The sequence below is a fragment of the Macroventuria anomochaeta genome (assembly GCF_010093625.1).
Source record: "Macroventuria anomochaeta strain CBS 525.71 unplaced genomic scaffold BU25scaffold_2, whole genome shotgun sequence".
Classification (NCBI taxonomy): domain Eukaryota; kingdom Fungi; phylum Ascomycota; class Dothideomycetes; order Pleosporales; family Didymellaceae; genus Macroventuria; species Macroventuria anomochaeta.
This window is the reverse complement of record NW_022985363.1, coordinates 858,086-885,819: the sequence shown is the minus strand read 5'-3', so window position 1 is coordinate 885,819 and position 27,734 is coordinate 858,086. Positions and strand designations below refer to the sequence as shown.

The 27,734-nt window shown below is 52.4% G+C and overlaps 12 protein-coding genes and 2 non-coding genes across 14 annotated transcripts; 8 read left to right on the top strand and 6 right to left on the bottom strand.

Moving 5' to 3' along the window:
* Nucleotides 1–28: 28 nt before the first annotated feature.
* Nucleotides 29–3,016, top strand: BU25DRAFT_329653 (UvrD-helicase-domain-containing protein; the record flags this gene model as incomplete). Its single annotated transcript, XM_033702327.1, has 2 exons — nucleotides 29–1,910; nucleotides 2,031–3,016. The coding sequence occupies 2 exons, from the start codon at nucleotides 29–31 to the stop codon at nucleotides 3,014–3,016; spliced, it is 2,868 nt and encodes a 955-aa protein (XP_033567008.1).
* Nucleotides 3,017–3,118: 102 nt separating this feature from the next.
* Nucleotides 3,119–4,063, bottom strand: BU25DRAFT_406127 (uncharacterized protein). Its single transcript, XM_033705197.1, has one exon. The coding sequence runs from the start codon at nucleotides 4,033–4,035 to the stop codon at nucleotides 3,349–3,351; it is 687 nt and encodes a 228-aa protein (XP_033567007.1). The 5' UTR covers nucleotides 4,036–4,063; the 3' UTR covers nucleotides 3,119–3,348.
* A 3,177-nt stretch (nucleotides 4,064–7,240) lies between these two features.
* On the top strand, nucleotides 7,241–7,327 carry BU25DRAFT_t15. Its single transcript has one exon. It is a non-coding gene; the product is annotated as a tRNA-Val (tRNA).
* Nucleotides 7,328–8,605: 1,278 nt separating this feature from the next.
* On the top strand, nucleotides 8,606–8,689 carry BU25DRAFT_t16. Its single transcript has one exon. It is a non-coding gene; the product is annotated as a tRNA-Gln (tRNA).
* Nucleotides 8,690–10,389: 1,700 nt separating this feature from the next.
* On the bottom strand, nucleotides 10,390–11,625 carry BU25DRAFT_357613 (UPF0103-domain-containing protein; the record flags this gene model as incomplete). Its single annotated transcript, XM_033703576.1, has 4 exons — nucleotides 10,390–11,004; nucleotides 11,053–11,277; nucleotides 11,325–11,393; nucleotides 11,444–11,625. The coding sequence occupies 4 exons, from the start codon at nucleotides 11,623–11,625 to the stop codon at nucleotides 10,479–10,481; spliced, it is 1,002 nt and encodes a 333-aa protein (XP_033567006.1). The 3' UTR covers nucleotides 10,390–10,478.
* A 619-nt stretch (nucleotides 11,626–12,244) lies between these two features.
* On the top strand, nucleotides 12,245–12,965 carry BU25DRAFT_330395 (uncharacterized protein; the record flags this gene model as incomplete). Its single annotated transcript, XM_033702355.1, has 2 exons — nucleotides 12,245–12,544; nucleotides 12,570–12,965. 2 exons carry the CDS (start codon nucleotides 12,245–12,247, stop codon nucleotides 12,963–12,965), a joined length of 696 nt encoding a protein of 231 aa, XP_033567005.1.
* A 156-nt stretch (nucleotides 12,966–13,121) lies between these two features.
* BU25DRAFT_427635 (P-loop containing nucleoside triphosphate hydrolase protein) lies at nucleotides 13,122–14,895 on the bottom strand (the record flags this gene model as incomplete). The annotated part of the gene is made up of 2 exons (XM_033708461.1): nucleotides 13,122–13,165; nucleotides 13,416–14,895. 2 exons carry the CDS (start codon nucleotides 14,893–14,895, stop codon nucleotides 13,122–13,124), a joined length of 1,524 nt encoding a protein of 507 aa, XP_033567004.1.
* Nucleotides 14,896–15,898: 1,003 nt separating this feature from the next.
* Nucleotides 15,899–16,374, bottom strand: BU25DRAFT_83543 (uncharacterized protein). The gene has a single exon (XM_033712156.1). The coding sequence runs from the start codon at nucleotides 16,255–16,257 to the stop codon at nucleotides 15,970–15,972; it is 288 nt and encodes a 95-aa protein (XP_033567003.1). The 5' UTR covers nucleotides 16,258–16,374; the 3' UTR covers nucleotides 15,899–15,969.
* Nucleotides 16,375–17,479: 1,105 nt separating this feature from the next.
* Nucleotides 17,480–18,536, top strand: BU25DRAFT_329773 (uncharacterized protein; the record flags this gene model as incomplete). Its single annotated transcript, XM_033702329.1, has 4 exons — nucleotides 17,480–17,512; nucleotides 17,583–17,938; nucleotides 17,989–18,390; nucleotides 18,443–18,536. 4 exons carry the CDS (start codon nucleotides 17,480–17,482, stop codon nucleotides 18,534–18,536), a joined length of 885 nt encoding a protein of 294 aa, XP_033567002.1.
* Nucleotides 18,537–19,552: 1,016 nt separating this feature from the next.
* BU25DRAFT_427633 (acetyl-CoA synthetase-like protein) lies at nucleotides 19,553–21,368 on the bottom strand (the record flags this gene model as incomplete). The annotated part of the gene is made up of 2 exons (XM_033708460.1): nucleotides 19,553–21,099; nucleotides 21,146–21,368. The coding sequence occupies 2 exons, from the start codon at nucleotides 21,366–21,368 to the stop codon at nucleotides 19,553–19,555; spliced, it is 1,770 nt and encodes a 589-aa protein (XP_033567001.1).
* Nucleotides 21,369–22,065: 697 nt separating this feature from the next.
* On the top strand, nucleotides 22,066–22,436 carry BU25DRAFT_322229 (bola-like protein; the record flags this gene model as incomplete). The annotated part of the gene is made up of 2 exons (XM_033702255.1): nucleotides 22,066–22,164; nucleotides 22,275–22,436. Coding segments are annotated over 2 exons (261 nt in total), but the record flags the coding sequence as incomplete, so codon positions are not given.
* Nucleotides 22,437–22,798: 362 nt separating this feature from the next.
* BU25DRAFT_444834 (uncharacterized protein) lies at nucleotides 22,799–24,398 on the top strand. Its single transcript, XM_033709404.1, has 4 exons — nucleotides 22,799–23,102; nucleotides 23,239–23,402; nucleotides 23,482–23,720; nucleotides 23,779–24,398. Exons 1-4 carry the CDS (start codon nucleotides 23,070–23,072, stop codon nucleotides 24,336–24,338), a joined length of 996 nt encoding a protein of 331 aa, XP_033566999.1. The 5' UTR covers nucleotides 22,799–23,069; the 3' UTR covers nucleotides 24,339–24,398.
* Nucleotides 24,399–24,425: 27 nt separating this feature from the next.
* On the top strand, nucleotides 24,426–25,231 carry BU25DRAFT_83490 (uncharacterized protein). Its single transcript, XM_033712155.1, has one exon. The coding sequence runs from the start codon at nucleotides 24,514–24,516 to the stop codon at nucleotides 25,012–25,014; it is 501 nt and encodes a 166-aa protein (XP_033566998.1). The 5' UTR covers nucleotides 24,426–24,513; the 3' UTR covers nucleotides 25,015–25,231.
* A 990-nt stretch (nucleotides 25,232–26,221) lies between these two features.
* Nucleotides 26,222–27,407, bottom strand: BU25DRAFT_427631 (glycosyltransferase family 34 protein; the record flags this gene model as incomplete). Its single annotated transcript, XM_033708459.1, has 3 exons — nucleotides 26,222–26,842; nucleotides 26,901–27,294; nucleotides 27,379–27,407. 3 exons carry the CDS (start codon nucleotides 27,405–27,407, stop codon nucleotides 26,222–26,224), a joined length of 1,044 nt encoding a protein of 347 aa, XP_033566997.1.
* Between the last annotated feature and the right edge of the window lie 327 nt (nucleotides 27,408–27,734).

The following is a 27,734-nucleotide window of genomic DNA, read 5'->3' as shown; positions in this document are numbered from 1 at the left end:
TGTGACGCGTCTCGTCCGCCCAGCAGCGATGGACGCCCTCTTGGAGGGCCTGAACGAAGCACAGAAAGATGCAGTCACGAGCCCTGCGGGTGTGCTCCAAGTGCTGGCGCCACCTGGATCAGGCAAAACGAAGACACTGACAGCGCGCGTCGCGTATCACGTTATACACGAACGCCTTCAGCCATGGAACATCATCGTCTGCACCTTCACGATCAAGGCTGCACGTGAGATGAAGGAGAGGATCAAGGGTTTCGTCGGGGAGAAATTGGAAGCCAAACTCATCCTAGGCACCTTTCATTCAGTTGCCCGCCGCTTCCTCTCTCGTTACGGTCAAGAGATCGGCATTGACAAGAACTTTGGTATTGCCGACACCGACGACAGCAAAGCAATCATCAAGCGCATCGTGCACCGCTACCAATATATGGTCGAACCAGGATACGCCCGTTCGAGGATTTCAAGCCTGAAAGCGAAGGGCATCACGGCTAAGGGTTTTGCTGCAACCAAGAAGAAGGCTGAGGACAGCGAATTTTCTCAAATTTACTCGTCGTATCAGGAGCATCTCAAAGCTGTGAATCTGCTGGACTACGATGATCTGCTGATTCGCTGTGTGGATCTGCTACGACAACACCCATCATGCGTCTCCACCATCCAGGCAGTGCTCATCGACGAGTACCAAGACACCAACAACATCCAGTACGAACTCATGAAACTTATGGCACAGAATACGAAACGAATTACCATTGTCGGCGATCCCGATCAGAGCATATATAGCTTCCGTGCTGCCGAGGTCAAGAACCTGCTTCGAATGCGCGTGGATTACCCTGAGGCTATCGTTATCAACCTCGAGAACAACTATCGATCTGCGGGATCAATCCTCAACGCTGCACTTGCTGTCATCGAGCAGGACGACAGTCGACCAGAGAAGGCACTGATCGCTACACACTGTGTCGGTGAGCAACCGACGCTCCGACACTTGGCTACCGCAAACGTTGAGGCGCAATGGATTGTCGACGAGATCAAACGCACTCAGACGCTCAGTGCCGGGCTACTGACCTACAACGACTACTCGATTCTGCTCCGCTCAGCAGCTCTATCCCTGTCCATCGAGCGTGAACTTGGGCGCGCTGGCATACCCTATAGAGTGGTGGGGGGCAAGCGTTTCTTCGACAGAGCCGAGATCAAGATCATTCTAAGCTATCTTCGGATCATCAACAATCCCGACAATAACGACGCCATCGTTAATGTCATCAACATGCCGTCTCGCAAGATTGGAGACAAGACAATCAAGGCTTTACTGGAGGAAGCGGAAGTTCGAAAGGTGCCTCTGTGGACATTGGTACAGGACGTTGCTCAGGGCAGAAGGAACCCCGCCACCAAACTATCAGCACCCGCGAAGCAGGGCATCACCCTGTTTTTCAGGCTCGTTTACACAGCGCGCGAGAAACTCGAGCCGGCTCAAGGCGAGCCATGGAACCTGCTCGATCTCATCACGCACGTCTTCAACCAGACATCATTCGAAGCATATCTCAAGCAGACCTACAAAGAGAATTGGAAAGACCGACTGGCCAACATTGACGAACTCATCGCACAAGCGACACAAATGGCGAAAGCGATAAGCGATGGTGAAACGGGATTTGATGATGCGTTGCCTGAGGTAGAAAGCATTGTGCAACGTCCTGACAGTCCAGCCGACATCCTTTCCAAGTTCCTCGTCAATGTTGCACTTGCAACGGAGGTTGAGAGGGAAGACGGCGAAGAAGTGTGCCAGGTTACAATCTCTACGATACATGCAGCCAAAGGTCTCGAATGGCCGATCGTCTTCATACCCGCGGTCTACGAAGGGTCTCTCCCACACTCCAGGGCGGAAGACCATGACGAAGAGCGACGGCTATTGTATGTTGGCATGACGCGTGCCAAAGCACTGCTGTATCTCAGCTGCCCTATGCGCTCTTCCGGCCAGGAAGAGACGAAGTTGTCGAGGTTCGTGAACGACAAAAATCTCGAGAAGTTCTTCAGTTCCCATGGCCCAGACCTCGCATTCAAGAGAAGCACCATACTTGATATCGCGCGCATCCTCGGCAGGCCTTGTCCGGAGTTCGGACAGCTTGCCGCCGCCCGCACTCTGCTCGAGCGTCTGGAAGACGACAGGTATCCGGCAACACGCGACGAGATAGATGGTGTGCCAGCATCATACAGCACGGAGTATACTGGCTGGAATCATGACAGGCAGGGTGTGGACAACAAGCGGCGCAGAGTCGAGTCGCTAGACAAGCACAACGGCATCGTGTCTACAACAACTCTCACATCAACGAATGGTTTCTTCAGCGCCCGAGACTTGCAGAATTTGTACCAAGAACCACGACAGCTGATGTTTCAAGATGATGACCATGGAGGCCGAAAGCCAACCTACAATGAGGTCAGAAGACTGGGCGAGAATCCGTCCCAGGGCAGGAAGCCCAAGCCTCGAGCGGCTGATCAGGGTGCGATCACAAGCTTTTTTAAAGACGCTGGTAGGACACTGTCTGGAACGCCAGAACCGACTCCACAGCTGGGTAGACGCTCACTCAAACGATCACAATCCTCATTGTCAGGTCTCGCGCCGCTGAACGATGTTTCCAACGTTCAGCAAGCTGCTTCACGCCCACGGTTGTTCCAACCACTTTCGGTCCCCAACTGCACCCTGCATCATCGTCCCATGGCCAGAAAGCCTAGGAGAGCTGGCAATGACTCGGACGCAGAGAACGCACGACACGCGCTGTGCCTGAGCTCACCGTCCAAGCTGGACGAGAAGGATGTTATCACCCTTTCCGACAGCGATGATGTGAACGAGGTTGCTCGCCCAACGAAAGCACCAGCCACTTCCACCAACGGATTCAGACCCGCGTCGACTTTCCACACGACGACGATGAGTGTGGTGCAGAATCAGCAAGCTCAGCGTAGAACACTGGGTGCAAGAAGGACTATGCAGGGTTGGAGTGTGAAGCATACAAGCACGCCGAAGCCGCGGCCGCAGTGAGGTGCAGGCATGACAGGCGCTCGGGATTGCATTGGGATGGCGTTCATGGTGCATGGTTATAGCGGGCATAGTTCTCGAGCATTGTATGTTCGACATGAGACGATGAGCGTCTTGGCCCCCAGCACGTAGCATGAATAGCATACGCATCAACATTCAAATATGTAAAAGTTTTGCACAGCTATAGTACTGATACACGTGAGCATCTAACCCACGATGTGCATATCAATATGTCCGTCGGTCTCTTAAGCGCTCCCAAACGCCTCCCATGCCCTAAACTCGTTTCGAACTCTCTACGCAACTTCTATGCACCCAAACGATATGAACGTCAACATCTAGTCATGTTCCAACGCCCTCTCCTCCAGCGCCTCGACCCCCGCCTTCAACTCCCTAATCCGATGCCCGACCCTCCTCTTGACCTCCGCACCGACCGCCTCCTCGGCCTCACTCACAACGCGCCCGTAGTACTCCAGCAGCTTGTCCAGCTCCTCCCTTGCTGCCTCGCGGTCGTCCTGCGCGTACGTCGTGTTCTTGTCCGTCTCCTCGGACGCGATTTCGAATTCGTCTTTGGCGGTGCCGAACATTTCCGTTATCGTCTCGATGTGGTCTTCTATCACTTTGAGATGCTCGGGCGAGATGCTCGGGGGGGACTCGGCGGGCCAGAGGATTTTCGGGGAAGATGTGAATGTGCGCACGCTGGAGAGCGAGGTGGGTGTGGAGAAGCGCGTCCATTGGTTTGGCGCGGCGAGAAGGGAGTGGTTCCGGACTTCGTAGCGCGGGGGTGGGGATGGAGAGCGCGAGCGCAGTGAGGGTTGCGTTTGGGTGTGGATTTGCGATGTGAGGTAGGGTGAGGCGCGCTGGGCGGCTGTTGTGGATGCGCGGAGCGTTGTGGTGCGCAGCAGGGTGCGGATGGGTGCGGTGCGGGTGGGCATTTCGGCGGCGCGTGAGGTGTAGGTGCGTGTTGTTTGCGCTGCGACGGCCCTGACCGCGGCGCGGACTCTGAGGGGGGTTTGTGCGAACATAGTGAAAGGATGGGTGGTGGAGGTGAAGGGGGCGGAGTGAGATGCCTGAGGTTTATCTGGGGTAAGATGTCATGGATGCATTGGGGCGGTGCTGCACGGCAGGTCGGGGAGCTATGGCCGAGGACCGAGTACCGAGAGCATCCTGTGAGTTGGGCAGCAAGACACAACACTTCTTCGAACCCAGTAAAGGCGAAAGATCTTCGACATGGCCCAGGTGGTACATTCAGAAGGATTGACAATGGTGTGGTTTCATGTCAGCTGGTCAGACCGCTGTATCAGATCTGCATCCACGAAGAAGCTCGTTTCTTTTGGACACTACCTACTGAACTCTCTCAGAAACATAGGCGGCTTCAGCCTGAATTCTCAAGACCTACAGATACAGAACCAGAAGCTCCGAGACTACAGTGTATCCAGGTATCGATATTATCCTTCTTAAGTTGTGGCCTTTGATGACAGTGATTACCCTTACATAAGAAAACCACTTCCCACATGAGTCGGAGCCACACCATCGAACGCCTGGAGCTTAGAGGTCTTCAATGAAGCAGAGTTATTCGTCTGCTATGCTTGGAGGTTCTTGCAGTCTTTTGTGTTCCTGTGAGCTGACTTGGGCTTGCACTATCTAGAGGAGCATTTTGCTTAATTGGCGAGCCCTCTCTCACAAGTTGCTGAACACAATCCTGAACTCATAAGAGGTACTCAATGCTAATTTGCCGGCCATCTGTAATTTGATCTTTGCTGATATCGGGGCTGTTAGGGGTTGAGGGTGAACAGGGTATCGACCAGGTATGTGGGTACTGAAAGAGGGTCTTCGAGAAGCAGCCTCCATAGACCTTCTTGTTCGATGCGGTCAGGTCCTGCCTTCGTTGAACATGTCAGATGAACTTACTTCTTGGGCAGACACCATGCGAAGTTCTTTTCTGAGAATAGCGTCGGTGAGACACCTTGAGCCCTCAAACGATCGCACAACTCTGCATAGATCCCCTCCCGGAGGCGCATCAGAGTCTCGAATACCTCTTCAGGGAGCATTGTGTGTGTAGAAGCTGTGCTGAACTTGAACACACCATCGTTGCAGTCGGACTTGCCACGCTTAACCATGCTGAGAAGCTTTTCCGTTTGATCTGCAAGTGGCTGGGAGAAAAAGTCCGGAACTTCATTCACTCCTCGAGGGTGCGGAGATGTCTTCTCATCAACAGGCTCGTCATTGCGCGGCTTGAAGCGGCCCGGGGGCAGTTGGTAAGACCGGGTGCCAGTTGAGATTGACACCAAGTTGAGATGGCTTCCGCAGTGAAAAAGAAAAACGAGCTCTTGCGCGGGTGGGAACGGGTCTAAGTGGGAGTCAGGGCGAGCGGAGAAAGCTCCGGAAAGCTTGTTCGTGGGTTGCAGTGAAGGTCACGCTGTAGTGAAAGCAACTGCAAACGAGTGTCGCCCCACCACTTTGCGATTGCATACGAAGCTCGTGACCAGGGACAAAGGAGAAAATTATGCGAGTGACACGGCGCATCAGCTTGCTGTCGTGATGGACAATGGATCAGTAGCCACCTGGGCATATTCCAGTTTGTGCAGAGCAAGCCTCGCGATAGCTCGCCAATTCGATATCGCAATCCATCGCCGCACGAACTCAACTTTAGTCTTAGATGAGCTAAGTAAAGGTGACAAGCTCGGACACAGCGGCTCCCAATCCTCGCATTCAATCTCTATGTCTGGAGGTATTCGAAGAAACCCTAATTTACATCTCGAGTTACAAAAATTGATTGTAATTCCTTGATTACTTATCAGCTCGCAGAAGAATGCCCAGTATAACTTGACTTTCTCCCATTTTCTGCGGGAGTTGGATGCTTGCATCCGGCTTTCTACGTAGTATGAGAGCCAAGTCCTTGTTTGTCTGCACCTTGTGAGCGTGGTAACATTCTGCGCCGATGATCGTCTTCCGCGATCCCTTATTATGCGTTGCAAAAGTCTGTGGTCCCTCCCCCCCTAATTTTGGGTCATAACAAGAACTAAGGCGGGGTAGTATAGGGAAGGATGGGTCCGGGGCAGCCTAGAGGTGTATATGTGGGCTCTCACACGTGCCAGATCCTGGCCCAGACCTTCACCACCACTCGGAGGCGCTGCTGCTACCAAGCTTAGGATTACATACATCATTGTTGTCATCATTCCTACCACCTCACCGCCACCACAACATCCTTTAATATCCTTCAGCCTAGTTACCGTCAGCAATTAGGGCAGTATTTACCCTTTGTCAGACTCAGCTTATCAATGCGAGTAGAATGGTATGCATATTGCCATGTTACTCAGGCGTCAGAAGTATGGTATTGTACATGTCTAAAATCAGGGGGAGTCACAGACTTTTGCAACGCACCAATAAGAGCACTCGAGACTTGAGTAATCTTGAGAATTTGGTACTAGTCAAAATTAGTTGTAGTCTTTTCGATAGCACAGGACAGGCATGAACCTGCTTCCTCCTATAAATCCTACGAATTGTATGCTCAGTCTCGATTGTTCCTGGGCCACCGCAAGTTCTCGGCTCATCTGTTCCCTGTTGATCGAAGGAGGGAGATTGATTGTGAAGTCTACCCTTCGGGTTGAAAATGTTTTGACTTGCTCTTTACTTCAAGAGCTTGCCACCATCGCCGCTTTGGTTTCGTCTCAACACCGCGAACGCACCCTAACAAAAAAATAAGATCAAAGAGCCATGAACGCAACTGTCGACCGCACAAAACATCACAACATACCAAACGGGGCTTCAGAAGCTGTTCCACTCCGTCAAACGCGTCAGGCCAAATTGTGACTCGATTACTCGGGTCGAAGCCTTGCCACCATCATCTCTTTCCTATCATGTGCAACTCAGGACCAGCAACCCGTCCAAAGAATTCGTAAGACACCACGAACGGCTTCATCGACAGTCGAACACACTAAATTATACTGATGAGAGTTCCAACAAACTACCGAGTCTGCAGAAGCATTTGACATTGCCACTGAAGTGGTCGAGCACGGGATTTGCTCATTCGCCATGCCTATAAGGCGGGTTGAGGTTTCGATGATCGAGCCCCGCACAGAATCGAATAGCCGCATCTGCCCCACCGCGGGTTGATTTCAAGTGATCGTGCCACTCCACGAATTACCGATCACAGAGCAAATGCAGAGCAGATTATAAATTTTACAATATAAATATCAAATTTTATTTCTTTTTCATCAAGAACACGCAGCGAGCGTAGTCTAGTGGTTATGATGTCTGCTTTACATGTCATATGAAAAGCGCAGAAGGTCGGGAGTTCGATCCTCCCCGCTCGTACGCATCATTTTTTTTTTGAATTCGTGGCTGTAGGCGCTGTGAACCTCAGCTAAGGCTACAACCCTTCCCAGTTCTTTTTGGTTCCTCAAATGCGCTTAGACAAAGTCTATGTGCACAGGGGGATTTTATTTCTTACGGGGTCTGCAACTGCTTCGGGACAGATCTATGGATGCTGCTGGCTTGGATGGACGGAGGCTTTCGATTGTTTAAAGCATGCATTAGACACTTCACTATCGCAAGAATTCGAACCTTGCAATGCTTTGTTGTTCTGCAGTTTCTAATTTTAACATTTTCGCATCATGGTATTTCACTTGGGAGCTTGAGAAGTTGCCTTTTTATTGTTTGTCGCACGAGCAGCCAGGAATTCGAGGGGTTTGTTGATTTCCTCATTGTCTGAAATCCTGGAAAAGTCGTCTGAACATTTTTGGATGTTAGCATAATGCTCTTCGGATTTCCAGAGAGAGATTGCTCTTGTGCATATAGCTCACCTCTCGTGGACGTTCTCAAGTCATCTCCAACAACTGTGCACTCGATCGCAAAGAGATTGAACACGACAACTCAGTTGCATTACATCGGGTTGTGAGGAATCGACCATGAAGTTCAGACTATATTGCGCGAGATGCCCAGTAGTATACTGAACGAAATTTCTGCATCGAATATGGATGAAGCCTTGTTTCTTTGTCCTTCTTCCTCTAGAAAACGGAAAGTCGGTGCGTAGGCCGCTCAGATTTCACCCCATACATATAGCAATCAGTGCTTGGAAAGTGCTGCAGGAACGAATTTTTTCTTGATACCTTGGTTTCGAAGAGCTTGAGTATGCTTTCAAAGTTGAGATTCCTGGCATTCTTTGAGCGACGCGGGAGGCTTGCGGAGTTTTGCCGCATTCTCCCGGTCTTTGTGAGGAACATTGACTGTCTCCAACATCGACCACCAAACAACGCTGAATCCATTTCAATAGCTCGTAGCCTTCGAACTGCGTTCTGTCAAAGCTCTGATACTTTCTTTCAATTCTTTATCGCTAGCCTGATGTTTTCGTGGCGTTCGACTCACGTCAATATGTCACTGTCATACATTCGGCTGGCGGTGTCTCAGGACCCCACATACGGTTGGCGTCGGCCCAAATGCAGGCCACTAGCTTTGAAAGATCTCTTCAAGGTCTGAAGGAAGGGTCCATTTGTGAGTTCTGGCCTCCCACATCCACGGTCAATGCTGGAAATTAATTTTACTGCAAATATAAATTTTTAATTTACTTTCCTTGTCATCAACGCCTTGAAAGATGGTTGTATGGTGTAGAGGTTATCACTTCAGATTTTGATATATTCAGAAGTTCTGGAAACCCCGGTTCGAGTCCGGGTACGACCTTTTTTGCCACAGACGCATGGTGTGGGTGTTGGGCGAGTTTTGGTGGATACCCTGCTTTTTGCAACCTGCAAACGCATCTGGAACATCAAAATAATTGCAACATACGACTCCTGAACGTATTCGGCATTTGCTTGGCTTGATCCTTTGATTTTGAAACACTTTGCTACTATGTCACCTGTTGCGCTCGAGATCTCACAACACCGGAACACCACGGTCAATTTCGCTCGAATTTGGAACAAGCATCTTCAGGTCAGCATCTTCCAATTCCGTGTGCGAGCAATCGATAATTCTCGATAACTTTGGTTTTGCAAGTCACCCAAGCTGATGGACGCAGCAGCACTTCAGCCATAAATCGGTCAGAAAGTTCGACACACATGGGTAGGCAGCGCCGCCTGGCCTTTCAACCCCGATTTTGGGGACTGCAAAGTTGTTCTGGAGGCCGACAATCTGTTGCACAATACCTGTTGATGACTGAAGGTGCGGTCAGATTGACACACGCTAATCGCATATTATGCCCAACCAAAAACAAGCATTCACATATACTGACACGACATAGTTGCAGTTTGGAAGTGTTGGGTCACGATCACGACTCTCCTCCTTCTTGCAGAGCAAATCTGATACGAACATGCAACTTTTGCGATTTTGAGAATGTACCTCTTACCGAGCGACTGTTGATCAAAGAGCAGACAAACGACTAAAATGCACCAACATCATCCAAGTTTCTCAAACATGCTGAATGTCCGAAGAGTGGCAAGTTGCACTTCCTGCTAGGACTAGTCTCTCAAGTCCAACCTTTTCTTCCACTCGAAGGTGATGCCTTAAGCAGCATGAAAAGCAGACTCTAGAATTGATGCCATGGCAGTGCAAGAAGAACGAACGTGGCCTAATTATGCAAGTATTCTAAATTTATACAGCGATCAGCCACTGTCGTGTAGACTTGAGGAAATGGGAACTCTTCACGTTTTTGCTCTCGACAAGAGTCCCTCTTGAAAGAGAGCACTAAACCTAACGCCTGGGGAATTAGAACTGAAGTACAGGTTGGAAAAGTGGCGTCGAACAGGCAAACTGCCAGTTTGTACCTTCCACTTTGAAGACTTCTACGAAGAAAACCAGACCGGCAATCTTCTTAGGAGGAATACGTGCACGCATCGACATCAAGTGCACAAGGTACAATCAATAGTACGATGCACATGCACCTTCTAAGCTAGCCAAGTATGCAGATACCGTACCCAGCGAGACTCACTGAGATGAACTTCAATCGACCTGAGTTGTCATTGACCTGTAATAATTTCGCTGAAGATGTGCGCATAACTCAAGACTGTGACCTTCGCTCTTGCGTGGCTCACAGCGAAGGCCTTGGATTGCGGCTTCGCGATGCATCGTAATTGATCTTGAACTGCGAATACTATCGTCACTATTTATGTCTACAAACATGCAAACGAAATGTCTGCTCGATCTCGTATCTCATCACATGGACATTCTCACCAAAACTTATACAATCATATCAAGCGATAACCGACTGATGAACATCTACTTGCTACAAGACTAATTTCCATTCCACACACTGTCACACCTGAATAACGTTCGTCTACTCACAATGCGACACTTCCTTGAGAAGTTATCTGCTTCAATAGGATCAAAGATATTTTCCAGGGAATACATTTAGATGTTGGTCTTGTCCAGATCAGAAGACTTGCAAACAGGGAATGAACGTCTAATATGATCGGTCTATGCTCATGCTATCTCAATCATAATGCCTCTCCTTCAACTGTCTCGTAGGTTCACCGCCTCACAAGACCGCAAAGGCGCTCGCGTACGAGACACTGCTGTCACGTACATCCTCAACCAGACTGCTCCTCTCATACCTCACGAACTTGAACCTCCCCTTACCCTCGCCCAGCCCCTCAGCCTTCTCGACAGCAGCCAAGAACACCCCGATAGGATGTCTGCCACATACTGTATTCCCAGTATCCCTCAACTGCTGCAAGAACTCCTTGTGTGACCCACTCTCCACCGCATCCATGCTCTCCTTGTCCACCGCCGCAATGCTCTCGTGAATCGGGTAGTCGCTTGCGACCTTCGAGTTTGACTTCAGATTCGTACCAGACGAGCTGTCAGGCGGTTGATAGTATGTGTATCGGAAACGAGAGCCCCAGTGGCAGAAATCGGAGGATATGACGAAGATGTTGCTTGGGTCGGAGAGGTACGGCGCGAGAAGCGAGCCGTAGTGTGATTCGGCTCGTGCGTCTGTGTTGCCGACCATGATTGGGACGAGCGGTACGGAAGTTGGGTCTGCCTGGAAGCTTGTGTTCTTGCTATACAATCTGTCAGTAGAGCCTAGACGCCATGATCAAGAGCCGTACAGTGATAGCATCTTGTAGATGTACGGGAGGTGCATCTCTGAGCTGTGCTCATCCTCGTCCACCCCGCGTTCCATAACCTCGAGGCCCCATTCCTTCTGTATCTGTTTGACAACCGAAGTGTCTATGCTGAGGTCACCGATTGGGGTGGCATATTTGCTGCACCCGGTGGTCGCGGCAGTAGAGAGATAGTAGTGGTGGGAGGGGAAGAGTAGGAATACACGTTTGCTGGTAACATTAACAGGCATCTAAAGTTACAGTAAATTTGCACTTACGCATTCGCCCAGTCAGCTGTCTTGTATGCCCATGCAGCGGCAGGCCCAGAGTATGAGTATCCAGCATGCCTGCATATCCATGAGCCTTCTGATCCCTAGACCGCCTTGGATGATCCTACGGTCCGATGATAGCTCGAGCACTTGGTGTGGGCACGGTAATATCACCTCCCTTCGAGGAGGCTGTGCCTACAGGTGTCATAGAGCTTGGTACGTCTGCTAGCCAGCCGTCAAGTTGCTGGGAAAGGACTGGCCCTTTGTCAGTGTACCACGAGCCGGCGTGAGTAGCTCTGCGAGTAGCCATCTTGACAAATCTCGAACGTAACGACAGCTTGAAGGCCTGAAAAGGGTTGAGGTAAGTTGGTCAAGGTCAGAAGCTCGGTGTTGTACTGGGTGGGGTAAGGGAAGCTGGTGTGGGGCAAGAGCTTGTGTAAGTCGTGCATTCGTCATCGTACGGTAAGTCTATTTACAGAATCGATGTACATCATTCAACGAGAGGCTCATTAGCTGTCAGTGATCGATCAAACAATCTGGAATGGAGACATTGAGACGTGTCTTGAAGATGCCAGGTACCCGAGGGTTTGAGCCTCTAAGGCGCAAAGTTGAGAATGAACTTCTGTGACATACAGCTGCGAATGGGGCAGGAACGAAAGAAGGATCTGAACAAAAGGCAGTCGATACGGATCCAGAAAGGTTGATGTTGAAGTGATGGTCGCTGGCCATCTGGGTGCCACCCTTTACCCCACAACGCGAGCGCGTCGCACCGCGGTAGTTTGTCGCGTGTCCGGCCAGCCTTCGATCAGCGCCATCGTCATTCATCCCAACTCACGACACCAGAGCCTTCTTCCTTAATCTCTCACCAAAACCCATAGTCGAAGTTGCCTTGAATCAAACACACCTATTCAGCCCCCACAACCAGAGCAATGGGTGTCAAGCGCAAGCACATCGATGATGCCTCTCCAACGTCAATCTCCAGCTTCGGCGCCGTCTCAACACCAAACGCGCAATCACCCATACGATTCCCACAAGGCCTGAACGGCACAATGGACATGGAAATGGACACAGAGAGCACACCAAGATCTAACGGCTGGAATTTCATGCGCGCTCACCGCGTAAAATCCAGCGACTGGGGAAACCGCACGCGCAAACGAGTCCGCGACAACCGCCCCGACGAGCGCGCTATTCACGGTAGGAGAACAATGTTTTTCAATACTGCCAGAGATGTATGCTGACGGTGCACGCACAGAGAACACAGTACACAAACTCTTCCTCGCCCAACGACAACACCCCCACGCCTCGCCCATCCCCTCCGACCTCTTACCCGCACAACCCGCCATCGTAGTCTCGAAACCGCAAAAATCCACACTGCACTCATTCTGGAACATCTCCGCGCCGCCGGCCCAAGCACCTCTCTTCTCGTATCACACAACACAACAGCAGGATGCAGCGCAAGGCCCGCGGTGCGAGGACTGCGATGCGCGATTGGAAGTTGATGAAGGGGGCATGGATGTTGATATGGATATGGATGGCGCAGGATGTGCGAGTGTGTTTGTGTGTTGTGAGTGTGGTAGGAGCGTTTGTGGGACTTGTGCTGTGGTGGGTGATAAGAGACATTGTTTGCAGTGTGCTACGCATGGGTACTGAAAGGATGGTACTGGTGTGCGCCGTCTGGGCCGTTTGTGTTGTCAATCTGTATGAGCGTGAGATATCCTGGCATTGTTATTAGCGAGGCGTTGTGGATTGGACATTTATATGGAAAGAGTCGATAAGATGAAACTTCAGTCAACGATGTAGACATGCTTACAGGGTGTGTTGAAAATCGCTTGTTGTGATAATATTCATGGCTACATAGAAGATGAGATACCAAATGCCCTAATGTGCTACGTCACATATACTAAAAACGCAAGCTTCACATGAACCTCTTGACAACATCGCCCAACAAGTTCGTCGGTTCAGTAACTCCAATATGCCTCAGCTGCTGTTGCAGTGTTGCATCGAGCTGGTCACGATACCTCTTCAAAAGCTCGAGGTTCCCTCCACCGTGTGGTCCACGCGGATCGAGCTCGTTACGATCCTCGACGTTCGCTCCATTACCTGGTCGCGACGGGAACATCGTCTCCATTCGCTCAGATAGCTTCTTCTCTTCCATCTCATCCCTCAGAATCTTGACTTGCTTCTGGATCTCAATCCAGAGCTTCAGATGCTTGACATCCGGGTCTTCGCTGCCGCCGCCAACTACGCGGAACTGCAGGTCAACAGGGTGCATGGGATCTTCAGGGCCTGCCCAACGACGCGCGTTCTTTTCCGCCTCGTTCTTGTCCTTGCCGCCACGGGATGCGATGGCGAGTAGAGAGGCGATGAAAGCTTCCTGCATGTACGCGAAGGAGAATTTGTCAGTGATCTCTGCGATCTTTTCGCAAAGTCTGTTAGGAAAGTCGAGGTCCTTGTTGTCTGCAAGCTTGCCCTGCCAGAACTTGCAGTACTGGACTCGTTGGGCGTAGTCAGGGTTCGGGAAGTAGTACTTGCGGTCGAAGCGGCTGGGACGCTTGGAGATACCGGGGTCAAGTCTGTCGAGGTGGTTCGTAGAACCGACCATGAGAATGCCGTCGTTGGACTTGAGACCATCGACTTCGTTGAGGAAATAGGATCGCACATTGTCGCTGACGATGGAGTCGAGATCTTCGAATACAAGGTAGCACGGAGCTTCTTGACGTGCCTTGCCGAAAATTTGGGCAAGCGAGTACTCCGGGCCCATATATGAAGACAGCGTCCGCACATACAATGTCGGTACAGACATCCTGGAATCTCCGTTTGCTCCGCGCTGGTAGAGGCTGTGCATCATGGCTTTGATACTGATGGTTTTGCCGTTGCCGGGTGGGCCGTAGTAGATGATACCTCGCTTCCAAGGGACCTTCAGCTTTTGGTACGTCTCGCGACTGTCAAAGAAGCCCTCAACGTCAGTCTGGAGAGCCTTCTTCATATCTTCATCAAGAATCACGTCGTCCCAACTCGCTTTCTGTACGGAGTCGTACAGCTGAGCGCTCTTCTGCCACCAACCTTGATCAAATACCCAAACCTCGTTGTGCAGCTCCTGGCCCCAGTTTGTAGCATCTCGAATCAGCTCATCTACTTTGTGCGCATTGCTCGTGAGGATATAGTGGTTCTTGACGACTGGGTAGTATCCAGAGCCGTCCCTACCTTCAGCGATATACAATATGACCTCCTGGTCCTTCCACTTGTACATGAACTTGCCAAAGGTGAGGGTCTCGGCCATGAAGCCACCGCTGTTGTCGAGCCTCCTTCCAGCAGGTATATATAAGCGCCATTTTAGGCTGACACTGTACACTGGATCTTTGATGCTATCTTCGAGTGGCGTGGCAGTTGCGAAGCCAGCAGAGGCATAGGCGAGGAGGTTCAGGCGACCGAACGGCGAGACGATCAGCTCAAGCTGGGGATACTGTGAACGTAAAGCTTCGACAAGCACAGTGTCAGTGTCGACGCGTTTCGCAGACGAGTGTTCGAAGTATCGGTGGCTCGCGAGGTCCGACTCGGCGGTGAAGCTATGGCCTGTCATGCTGGCTGGTACTAGGAGATACAAGGAACGTTCTAACGTGCTTTGGGTGAATTGAGTGAATTGAGAAGCTGTGGTAAGTGCGATCTCAAGCTACAGTGATCAACGAACGCAACAAGACCTTGTTGTTGCCTGGGAGGGTGGCCTGAAGCTGGCGAGGCGCAGCTGCCGCCGAGGAAGCTACCCCGCATCCTGATTGGGTGGGCTCCAACTTGTGTACCTTCGTACCTACCGACAAACACCATAGACATATCGTGAGTATATCGAAGTGAGTAAGAGCTCAGGATTGCAAGAGGATAAGGGAGTGCTCATCTCTGGGTCGAAGCTGACTGTTGACAGATCATGCGTCACAAATGAGACTACAACGATCCAGCCACACCACGATCGAGCGGCAGCTTACCTCTGGATACACGGCCGAGCTGCATCCCAGACCTCGCGAGGGCGTACGGAGCGTTTGAGAGGCGCATCACGTTGTTGCTGTCTAGCTCAGGCTTGCCACAGTCTTCCGATGGTGACTCTCTTCGAAGGTTTGCTAGACGATATCATCTGATCCTCGAGGTGGAGGGTGGAGCGGAATGCAGCCAAAATTGTCATCTCCCCCGGAACTGGGCGAAGTGAGCCATCCCCGAGCCTCGTGGTCCAGCAGACCTGGTGCTGGCCTTGATCTCCAGAGCCGTGGAAACGGTCTCACGCAGGGTCGACGCGGAGTCCCCGCTTTTTTGTTCCCACCAACCAACAGTCCACAGTATCGGACCTATGGAACTTGTCGAAGCATGGCCGATTTTGGGCGAGACGCGTGCCATCGTTGTGAAGGTGCTGCTTTTAGGATATTGCAAGTTGCAACGATGTTTTGGATTGAACAGAGTTGTCCAAGCAATGCCACCGCAATTTCGACACGGCTTGACAGTCTTGGGTTAAAAGGCACGGCCATTTAACCGATGCAACAATAGCATGCAGAGGCGGAGATACAACCTGAAGCACGATAATGCTTACAGGTGTTCAACAAGGCCCGCGAAGCAATGTCTACCAGCCTTTTTGTCCGGTGGCGGAGTCACAGCTCAGCTCAAAGTAAGGAGATCAGTCGGTCGCGTCTACTTGAGCCAAATAGCAAATCAACAGCGACTCTTCACAGCATCTCTTCACAGCATCGTCAATTTGACACGGCAGCGCACGAGGTTCACAGAGTACGGCGACGGTACGGCAAAATTGAAACGCTCTGACAGCTGCTCCCGCTGGCCCGAGCAAGGAACACGGTGCCGCAGCCAACATGCTGCTCGGCCGCGTGAGTGGTGAGATTTTGAGACCCTCTGCAGGTGGAGCATGTGGAGCCCCAGGTGCCCCAGGATACCTACGGAAGCAGAACATCTTGTTCCCACTTCGTTCCACTAGCCTTGAGATTCTACGCTAACTACAGCGCGAGATTCGAGATTTGCAATCGATTTCGAATTCATTGTGTCGACTCTGCCACAGCGCAAACTGCGCAAATCGACACTAGATGTCATGTCATGCTTTCGGTTCGACGTTCGTGGCTGATGCCGAGAGTCTTGCACAAAGCTTAGCCGCCCGCGCACCCTGTCTTGTGCACACAACAGCCATGCATGCCGTCATCAAATCACCCGTTTGAGAAGTGCCTACCTGCTTGGCTTCAGACATTTCCGACATTGCCGGCAGACAGCTTACACACAAAAACTCATCGCGCTGCGCGCTGGGCTTCAAAAACATCTACCGAAATAGATCTCCCAAGGCCGTGGTATTCAGCATCCCAGTGGAGTCGCGCCCTGAAGAGGCAAATTTTCACGATGCTCATCTTGAGGGTCAAGGTCCACCTCGCACTCTGCTACGCCTAACAATTTTGCAAGGATTCGCGGCTAGCCCTTGCAAGGCAATGTTGCGATCGCAACATAAATCTGTGCGACTTCACTTGCAGCAATGAATGTAAAAAGCGCGCTGCAGGTGTGTGGGAAATTGCTGACAGTGCTGTTCCTGCGTATTCGTGCAATGTTCCGTGGCTTCCATTGAGGTTCGGAGGCCAAACTTCCGCGAGTCACGATGATGTAAGTCTGGCAGCCTTGAGTCTGGACAGCACTTCGGTAAATCGAAATAGTGATTTTTCCATCTCTTCGCGTCATCGCAGCTTGCTGTTCACCTGATATCGACATTCGGAGTTACAGAGCGATCGGCTGTTGGTGTTCCATTTGGATTTCTAACATCTGGCGCTCACCCAACCTCGGCAAGCTTCTCCTATGCACGACGATCCGCTACCCTGTGGCTGTCCGTGGTTCGTCGGTTCAATTGATGGCTGTCAGTGGCCCATGCTGCTCTTTCATCCGGTCTGGAGACAAGTGTATGGGGAAATGATTTGAGTGGGCCGCTTTAGCACCAGATTCGACTAATTACATCCCCTTAGCATCGGACTAGATTCAAGACGGCTTCGACGGCCCATGGCATACGTCGTTTTACTAAAGCTCCCTGCATAGTCTGTTTGCAAATATATGAATCCCCCTTCCCCAGATCCATTTCCTTCCCCAGACTCCTCCAACTACTCTTCGACTCGACTTCTCAGCAGGAACAGTCTAGAGCAGTCACAATGGCAACCGCACACGAACACAACAACGTCGCTGTAAGTCACTCCACGGAGCTACTCATTCTCCACCTCCTTTCTTCGTGAACTCATAGCTGACTTTGTTCAGCGCGGCCCCAGCGTCGACAAAGAGACCAGCGGAATTGATTACGCGCAGAATGGCAACAACAACCTCCCCAAGCAGAGGGTGCCCTACGACTACGGCGGCAACCCTCTTGCTCACGTTGCTACCAACGATCCTGACCTGCGCCTTGCTGCCTTCGGTGGTGAATTCCAGCCCGGACTCTACCGCCCACCGAACCGCAAGTTCGCCAATCCTGCTCCTCTTGGTCTCTCAGCTTTCGCTCTTACCACCTTTGTCTTGTCGTTGATCAACCTCAACACACGAAACATTGGCTCGCCCAGTCTTGTTGTTGCCCTTGCCTACGGTTATGGAGGTTTTGTCCAGCTTCTCGCTGGTATGTGGTATGTATTGACTAGGCACCCTCCTGCATCGTTGTCTAACATTGATGAAGGGAAATGGCTGTTGGTAATACCTTTGGTGCCACTGCTCTCTCATCTTATGGAGGCTTCTGGTTGTCCTTCGCCATCATCCTGACCCCTGGTGGTTTCGCCATCGAGTCCGGTCTTGCCGCAATCAGCGAGGCTACCTTCCTCAACTCCTTCGGCCTGTACCTGATGGGGTGGTTCATCTTCACCTTCCTGCTGCTCATTTGCACGCTCCGCTCCACCGTTGCGTTCTTCTCCCTTTTCTTCACTCTCGACTTGGCCTTCCTCATGCTTGGTATCGGCTACCTTCATAACGACGGTGCCCACCCCCAGGAGCAGTGCATCATCGCTGGTGGTGCTTTCGGTCTCATGGCTGCGTTCCTCGCCTGGTACAACGCCCTTGCCGGTATCGCCGACAGTTCCAACAGGTCAGTTCACTGTACTCTACGTCAGCAGAACGCACTTACTAACATATCACAGCTTCTTCGTCATTCCTGTTGCTCACTTCCCCTGGTCCGACAAAGGCCGTGAGCGCCGCGACAAGGTCGACAACTCTGCCCACCGCGCCGCTTAAGCGTGTCATTTCGCGCACCTTACGCCTTCGTCGATTGATTCGGAAGGCAGATTGTTATGTCGGTCGCATGTTTACGACTGATGGATAAAGTTGATCATTTGGATACCCCTGATAACGATCGACTATAATGTTACTTGATTTTGGGTGTTCTTACGAACCATCCATGTACGCTATTTAATACCATGTACTACAAGCTCCACATCATCACCTTGCACATAAACGTTCGCGCTGTTGAGTGTGAACTTGCTTTCATCACGTTAAGTCTGCTTACTACTTCCTGTTGATCTCTATGCGACAGTCTTGTCACTGCGAGTTACATTCTTGTTGGTCTGACCTGCATTGCGGTTCAACCTACCGTAAGCTACCACGCAAGGCTGCCACAAGCCCCGCGCAAGAACACAAGAACATAAAGCAAGACAAGACTCCCTAGGTCAAGCCGTCTTCTCTTCGCATCGCAGTCTCCTCACATCCTCTCTACCTCAGCGTGCAACCGTCACACCACGACACCAACACCGTCACACCACAACCATCAATACATCGGCCCGCCTCACCGCATAACTCCACCTTTAGGGACCTCCGCATCAACTGACGTCTCCAGACCCCGCAACCCTGCATACGTCACCACCCAAACATTGCACGTCGAACCACCGATGTTCAGGCCTCTGACGTTCCCCAAGACCCTGGCTGCGGGGTGTGTAGCCATTGTCTGGGCGAAAGCTTGGTGGTGATCTAGCGCCGTGGCCCACGTCAATCGCGCATATGGCGCTAAGATGAGGGATAGGGCGGGTGGCTTGTGCCAAGATGGTGAAGTTGGGGATGGTGATGCGTGTGAGGCTGATAGAGGGTCGGGAGGGACCTCTTGAGCATCGCAGGCGGAGTGTTGCGATTATGGCTCTGTGTGCTGCCTCGGTTGAGATGCTTGAGCTTCAAGACCATGTGTTTATGATGTTTAACGTATCTCCTTTCACCGCTCGCATGCTCAGGATGTATGTACATATTCCTTTCCGTTACAAGATTCATACAATCCCATTCGGCACCTGCACGGCGCCATTCTCCTTCCCACCCTCCAGCGGCTCGCCCCAGATCTGAATAACTAACTGTTTCTTATTAATCTTACCCATCGCATTCCTCGGAATAGTATCCACGACCTTCATCTCCTGAGGTATCTTGTAATTAGCAAGAACATCCTTCAGCGCCCTCCTCATATCCAGCGCGCCCCACGCCTTCCCACCCCTCCCCGCTGTCTTGCCTTGTTCAGAGAGCACGACGACAGCAGCGACTTTCTGGCCCCAAGCTTCGCTTGGAAGACCGACGACGGCGGCTTCGGAGATGTAGGGGAGGGAGAGCATTTCGCGCTCGATTTCGAGGGCGGAGACTTTCTCGCCACCAGTTTTGATGATGTCGGCAGATTTGCGGCCTTGGATGAAGTAGAGCGGTCCTTTGGCCCACTCTTGTGAACTTTTTCCTGCGCCGTCAACGGTCTTGCGGATCGCTACGTCGCCGGTCTTGAACCACTTGCCTTGGCCGTCTGCATCTTCTACGAATTCTTTCGTAGTGGCTTCGGCGTTCTTCCAGTACTCGCGGAAGATGGTGGGACCGCGGAGTTGGATCTCCCCATGTCGTTCGCGGCCAGTTGACGGGTCGACCTCCTCGCCTTCTTTGATGACTTCTCCTGTTTCTGTATCCACGAGACGTGCCTGCACCGAAGGCAGTGGCCAACCTACTGAGCCGTCTACTCGGTCGGAAAAATCGAGACCACACGAGAGTGCCATGCCAACCTCTGTCATTCCATACCGCTCGAGTAGGACGTTGCCGCCGCTCAGTTCTGACCATGCTGACTTGACCGGTGTGGGAAGGGCAGCGGAGCCAGATATGTTCAATCGCAGATTCGAGGGATGTAGGGCCGTCTTTGTCGCGGCTTGGAGTTCGGGTGTTAAGCTGGCATGTGAAGAGAGGAAGCGTGTGTAGATGGTGGGTACCACTGTGAGGAAGGTGATGGGTCTCTTCGCTGGGTCTGGATTCGGCAAGAAGGGCGCAGCGAGTCGCTCCCAGGCAGCTTGTGCGTTGAACGGGAACTGGAATTCGATGACACTGCCCGCAAAGAGTGGTGTCAGCAGTGCGTTGACTGTGCCGTGAATGTGGTGTAGTGGAAGCACGTGTAGCAGCACGTCCGCAACTGTGTAGTTCCAGGCCTTCAGCAGCGACATTGACTGAGCTGTCAGCACATCCTGGGGCAGCAGAACGCCTTTCGGCCGGCTGGTGGTGCCCGATGTGTACAGCATCATGCCGCCCTTGGTGCTTGTTGGCTCTTCGAGGGTGACATAGTCGTCTGTCTTGCCCATCATGATCTTCTCCCGCTTCCAGTTGATGGGGCTTGTCTGCATATCCTCCTTCAAGATTTCATCTGCCTTGTCCTGGAACTTCTCTGACGAGAGGAGCATCAGCGACTCGCTCTGGTCGATGATGTAACGCAGCTCGTGGGCGGGGAAGGTGGGCGACAGCGGTACGGCGATGGCATGGGCGGCCAGGATAGACAGCAGAGTCACTGTGCAATGGTCAATGGCTGGCTCGACTGTAGTATACGAAGAAGGGGCCAATGGGATGCGCACCTACATAGTCATATCCGTTCTCCACGAGGAACGATATGCGCTCGCCCTCTGCGCTCTTCCCGCCTGTGTTGCGCTGCAGCTTGTCCTTTGCCGCGGCGACATCGTTCACCAGCTCGCCGTACGTGAACCGCCGCCCGGACAGCGAGTGGATGACGGCAGTGCTCTGGGCATCGTGCTTCTTGATGGCCTCGAAGATGGGCAGGCGGGGGAGGGTGGACGCCATTCTGATAGAGACGGCGGGACGACAGCACTTGATAGAGGAGGATGTCGTGTGCCTGGCAAGCGTGCGAGAGAGGAAATTGCGCGCCCACATGGCAACGGCAGCGCCCAGATCAGCGCATTCGACTCCAGTTGCAAGGCCTCGGACAGCGGCAGTTGTGTGGGGGGCACAGTGCTGGGGTTATTGCCGGGCTGGTGAGGCTGTCTGGAGAGCGTTCATCCGCCCATTGACCGGGTTCTTGGTGTCAATTGACCGCCTGGAGCCTTGAGATAGCAGTCTGTAGCTTATGCTTGCTCCCTTCGGTCGTTCTGACGCCGTATACCCCCTCCGTTGCTCTGCAGCTGCGGCCCCCAAGCTTCAACACCGGTGACGCGCTTTTCGCGAGCTTCCCCCAGTCCGCAGCTTGGCGGCAGCATCGGCCCTTAGATCTGGCACCCGAATCCTTCGACTCAACACCAAATCTGCATCACCAACATCGTCTCTCTTATTGGCTGTGTAGTTGAGCCTCATCTGACGCAGAGATAAGCTTTGATGTTCCTTCGACGATCAGTCCACACCGGCACTCGGTTTATGTCAGCCATGGCCCAGTCCATGACTCCGATGGAAGATGCCCTGCGGGCCAAGGGAAGTCACGACCTCGGACTGGAGTCGGCTACTCCAGATTCACCAGATTTTGTGTATATCAAGACTAACTGGCAAGCAGATTGGGGGAGCATTGAAGCCGATTACTCTTGAAATCTACAACGACTCCCACAAGCACGCACATCACAAAGCCATGCAGGGTGTTACAAGTAGAGAGGTACGTTCTTGAACTAGCTAAACCCCAACTTTTATCCATAACTGACTTGTTCTCACAGACGCACTTCCGGTATGCCTGCCAACTCGAGCGCCAAGACGAGATCACTCTAGCAACTAACATCCTTCAGTCTCGTCATCACATCCACAGACTTCAAGGGCAAGCCTCAACTAGCACGCCACCGCATGGTCAACTCTCTCATGAAGGACGAGCTGGCAAAAGAAGGTGGCATCCACGCACTTCAACTCACTACTCGGACGCCAGAAGAGGAGGAGGCACGAAGGCAGAAAGAGGTCGCCGCATGAGCGGATGATCGAGCTTTGAGAGATACCCATGTTTCATATCGTATATCAGCGCGCATTTTAGCATCGCCAATACCAACAGTACAATGCCCTACAATCTGTTCATGACACCGAGGACATCACATTTGCTCCATTCAACAAATCGAGCGCGGCTGATTCGGACCGCCCAGCCGACGACTTCCGCCAGGTGTTTCTTCGAAGGGTAGATTTGCCCACAAATAACTTGATGTGTTTCAAAAGAAACGATGTACCAGAACTCCTGCGCCGTGAATACGCATTAATGCTTGCACGTGCACTTACTGTGCGCCAATTAGATTGCAATGCTACTTGAATGCCCGAGCTGGCGATCTGAACGTCCCGAAATTTCCGAGCTCGACGCAAAGTGTCCTGAATCTCTCTCGAGTTCACTGTCAACGTTACGATGCCGAGCATCAAATGGCGGCTCATCGGGATGTCATTCGGAAAGTGGGAGCAGGCGCCATCAACAAAAAGGTGGAACGTCCTTCCTCGAGGAAAGAGCTGCAGCTACGGAGACCTATGACCTAAACACATCACCATCCACTCATACATTCCTACACATCACCAATTTCGAATCGATCATCCACAATGCCTGAAGTCAAGCTGTACGAAGTTACAAAGGTACGCCCAAACTTCTGTCTAAACATCTGGAGTGGATCGTGGAGGGGTAGCTCCGTTCTACCCCGCTGAGGTCAACAACAAACAATGTCGCAATTGCCTGCAAAGCTGAAAAACTGGGGGACTGACACACGGATAGCCGTACATTGAGACGTACTGCTCTCTCGGTGAGGGGCCTTTCTGGGAAGAGGAGACCAACACAGTGCGCTTCCTCGACGTTGAGAAGCAGGAGCTGCACCGCGTGAACATCGATGAGGGACCCTCAAGTCACAAGCTCATCAAGAAGCTCGACATTTCGATAGGGTAGGTCCATCAATCATTGAATTGAGGAACTTCCAGTCTATGAGGTGATTGTATAGCAACCATAGCTAACAGCGTACAGCTGCACAGCAGACATTGAAGGCAACGATGAGGAGTTCATCTTTGGCGGCAAGTACGGCTATGGCATCGCAAACAAGAAGACCGGCGACTACCGATGGGTCAAGAAGGTCTGGTCAGAGGATGAGATCAAGGCAAAGAAGCACGAGAAGTTCCGCGGCAACGATGGTGCTGTAGACTCGCAGGGCCGCTTCTGGGCTGGCTTCATGTTCGATCCGCTGGTTGAGGAGATGAGGTCTGACGGTACGTCTCAGTCAACCTTACAACTTGTCTGCATACGTCGATGCTAATGCCAATACAGGCGCCGTCTTCCGCCTCAACCCCGACTCGTCCCTCGACCGCCCACTCAGCGACATCTGCATCCCTAACGGCACAACATGGAACAAGACCGATGACACCATGTTCTTCGCCGACAGTCCCGACAAGATCATCTACCAATTCAATTTCGACCCCAAGACTGGCTCAGTCACAAACAAGCGCCCCTTCTTCACCATGCCCAAGGACAACAAGTACGGCGAGAACGCGGTGCCAGACGGTCACTGCATCGACGAAGAGGGATACATGTGGACCGCTCTGCACGACGGAGGTCGTGTGCTGAGAATATCGCCTCAGGGCGAGGTCGTTGCGGAGATCAAGCTGCCTACAAGTCAGATCACCTGCCCCTGCTTTGTAGGCACACAGCTCTTCATCACGAGCTCAGGCGGTGGTGGACCAAGTGGGGATGACGGCAAGCCGGTCGACAAGTTTGCAGGAAGCTGCTTCTTGGTCGATGTTGGTGTTCGGGGATTGAAGAGATTCAAGTTCAAGGGCGGTGAAAAGGTTGAGGGTGGAAAGGTCGATGGCAAAGTGGTTGCAGAATAGAAACTCTGTTCGAAGTGCCTCATTGGAGCCAGCACCGTTGTGTTGAAATGGGATGTGAGAATATAGGTAATTTGCTCCAAGACATTCGGGCTCAGGTGCCAAGGTCATCTGCCTGGCAAAGGGCACTCCTGTCGCATGTGTATAGGAGAAGCAAACTTTCAAATCCGTTTAAGCAATGCAAATCTTATTTCCCAGAGCACTACCCAGAAAGCGGCGAGTCATGCAGGTCGCAGAAGGCTTCAATGCCGCCATCGTCGCAAAATGGACGAATGCGCAGAACTGGCGCGAACTCCTCCACCCCAACGCGCGCTTCATACGCAGTGAAGACCCCATAGCTTCCTACCCTGACCCTTACGGACTACAGCTTTGTGATGCTATCAAACTGGCCACACTCGACCTCCAATCTTACGGCTTCCTCGTCCGCTACGCACAAGCCGAGTTCGACTCGGGCTCTGTCCACAACGGCCTCCCCGCGCCAAACGGACCGTGGGTACGCACGCAAGACCGTGCTATGCTGCATCTCGTCCTCCCCACTGAAGCAGGGATCTCCAGGCCGCGCACCGGGGAATTCTTGCGAACTTTGCTGAGCAAGCAAGAGGATCTCGAAGTTGCCGTGCTAGCAGACTGGAAAGACTACGCCAAGTTTTTAGACGCGATATACCCGTATCATGAGTGAAAAGCAGAGCTCAAACCCCCAAGTCTAGCTCCGTGGGAGCGCGAACTGGAGACATTTCGCTCCACAGCCTACAACGAGAACGTGCAATTGCAGCCCCACCAGATCATAGGCAGAACGGTCGGACGGAGTCGGTTCGCTGCTACCTAAGAGGGTTTCAAGACCGCGGGCTGTAGGCGCTGCACGGCGCTGCCGTATGAGACTGTGGACGATGTGCCGCGGTGATCGAAGGATACGAGGGCTTTGGGAAGACAGATAGAGGCGGTGAGTGAGGCGAAGGTGCTGGAGGTTGTGGCTGCGAGTAGGAAGTTTAGGACGAGGGAGGAGATATTGGATTTGGTGGATTATGTGGAGGCGTTGTGTGTTCTGGATGGGACGGATAAGTTGTTCGGGGAGTAGGAGTTGGGATGCGGGAGTGAACAGTGAAACCTTCCGCGTATGGTTGCTTGTTTGAATAGTTTGTTCAAATCAAAAGCCCCGAGGCATGCATGCTCTTTTGTGTCTTTGTTCGCTGAGTGTGTTCTGCTGTGTTCTACTCTGTACCTGTCAAAAGTGTACTTGAAGCAAGAACGCGCTTGCTGGCCTAGATTTGTCAGTGTCGAGCCGCTGACACGTCGGCAACCACGCGATGGAGATCTTGATCAAGCCACAACCCAACGGTCGACCGACTCATCCATGACAGTTCTCATAGTACATGTTCAGCGCACGCCCCAAACGGTATATCCAGCCTCAAACGGCGGCCGAACCTGATCTGCACAAGGGTAAGGGTTCACCCGGATGCGTGGTTCCAAACGTCCTTGCAGATGAGCACGCCTGTGCGCGCCTTCAAAACCGTTGAGGCTGCCGTGTGCCGAAGGGAAGCAAGGGCGATAGGACTCAGCCGCCAGGAAGAGAAAGATAAGCATGCTCAGGGAATTTGGTGAATTGTGAATGGTAAACGCCGGCTAGAAATGCATCGTTGCAACCAAAGCTTGTGCAGCCTTGCATTGCGCCAGAAACGCCGGATCCTGCTCTTGCGCGCTCGCTCAGATATGTCCGTTACAGGGTATATTCACAGGGAATTAAACGTATGCTCGCTCACTCGTAGGAAGCCGGAACACACAGTATAGGGAAGAAGTGAAGGGTCGTAGGTATGCTCGCGTGTCGATCGGAAGAAGTCGTTCGCTCATGTGCTCGCTGAAATGATCGCAATCGTTCATCTGTTGTGTTTTCATGCGTTGCCGGTCTCAGGCCTCCAGACGTCCTTGTGCCCCTTCTTGCCCCAGAACTCCTCGAACCACTCCTGGCACTTGCCGCCAACCCAACAGCCTGCAAAGTGTACGAGAAGGTCGCCGTCACGGTAGCCCATGTTGTCGCCGCCTTGTACGTAGGCGTTGAACTTGCGCTGGGGGTAGATGCCCACGTGGTTGCGCACAAGCTGGTGCTCGAGCATGAGGTGCTTGATCGCATCCTGCTCTGCGCCGACGTGGTCCTGGCCCATGAGCATGGTGTAGTCGGTCATCATTTCGAGGGTCCAGCGGGTGAAGGCGGAGCGGCGGAAGAAGGTGCTGCCGGTGTTGACACTCTGGTGATCTTGGGTGATCAGAATGTCGATGTCCTCGACGCGGAAGTTCTTGGGGGTGTTGATGTTGGTGGGGTTCTTCTTGAGCTGGCCGTCGAGAATGGGCGTGTCGCGCATCAGGCCGCGCTTGATGGCGTCGGGGCCAACAATCTCCTTGACCAGGTCGTAGTCTGGCTCCATCATGATAATGTCGGTATCAATGAGCCAGACCCATTCGGCGCTTGGGTAGAGGGAGAAGGCTTCGGCGACAGCAGGGATCTTGGACCAAGTCTGTAAATCCGTGTAAGCATGCAGCCTGATGGAGTAGTTTTTGAATCCTGCAACTTACCCTATGCGCCTCGCCAATATCGTAACGGCTGGTGTTGAGCCACAGGTTTGTGTAGCCATGCCTTGCGCAGTACTTCTCACGGTCGTCCAGCACTCGCTCGAGGACGTTGGGAATAGCGCTGTTGTGGCCTCCACCGTCACTCGCCGTCAAGACAATAATGTCGCGGTTCCGCGGGTTCCGGGCATAGCCTTTCCAGCCAGCAAAGTCTGGCACCTTCCAATCCCACTCTGGCTGCGCCTTGAAGTAACCGGGCTGTGGCTTATCATTCTGTGTTGTCGCAGGTAGTATCGACTCTCCAGGCGCATAGTTTCTGTAAACGTCGACTGGTACATCGCCGTAGAATCTGAAGAGGACTATCAATGCTGTGATTATCGAAATCGCAGCTATTATGGGTCTGGAGAGTGCTGGTCAGCAAAGGTTCGGTGAACGCAGATCATGAAACCGTGGGCGGGCCATGACCGCACATGCTGATCCTTACTTCCTAGGAGCACTTAATAGGGCGTTCATCTTTGGATTGCTCGCGAGTATGTTCGGTAGAGATTGCAACATCTGGCAGTGGTGACAGGTGACAGTTATGAGGGCGCGAGAGAACAGGATCTGTGAGGGACATGCGCAAGGAAATGACAAGAAATGCGCGCACCCTTTTCCGGGAGCCTATCTACAGCTGAGATGAACGGCGCTGGGGCGGCGCGGGCGGGCAGGGCTGAGCCATGCAGATTTAGGCTATTAGGCCGAGTTCGCCGCAGGTAAAGAAAGAAGCGTTAGGAGGTGACTGAGCAAACGATAGAGTTTGATTGGTGAGGACCTTCATTGCGATACCGTGATTGCCAAGAA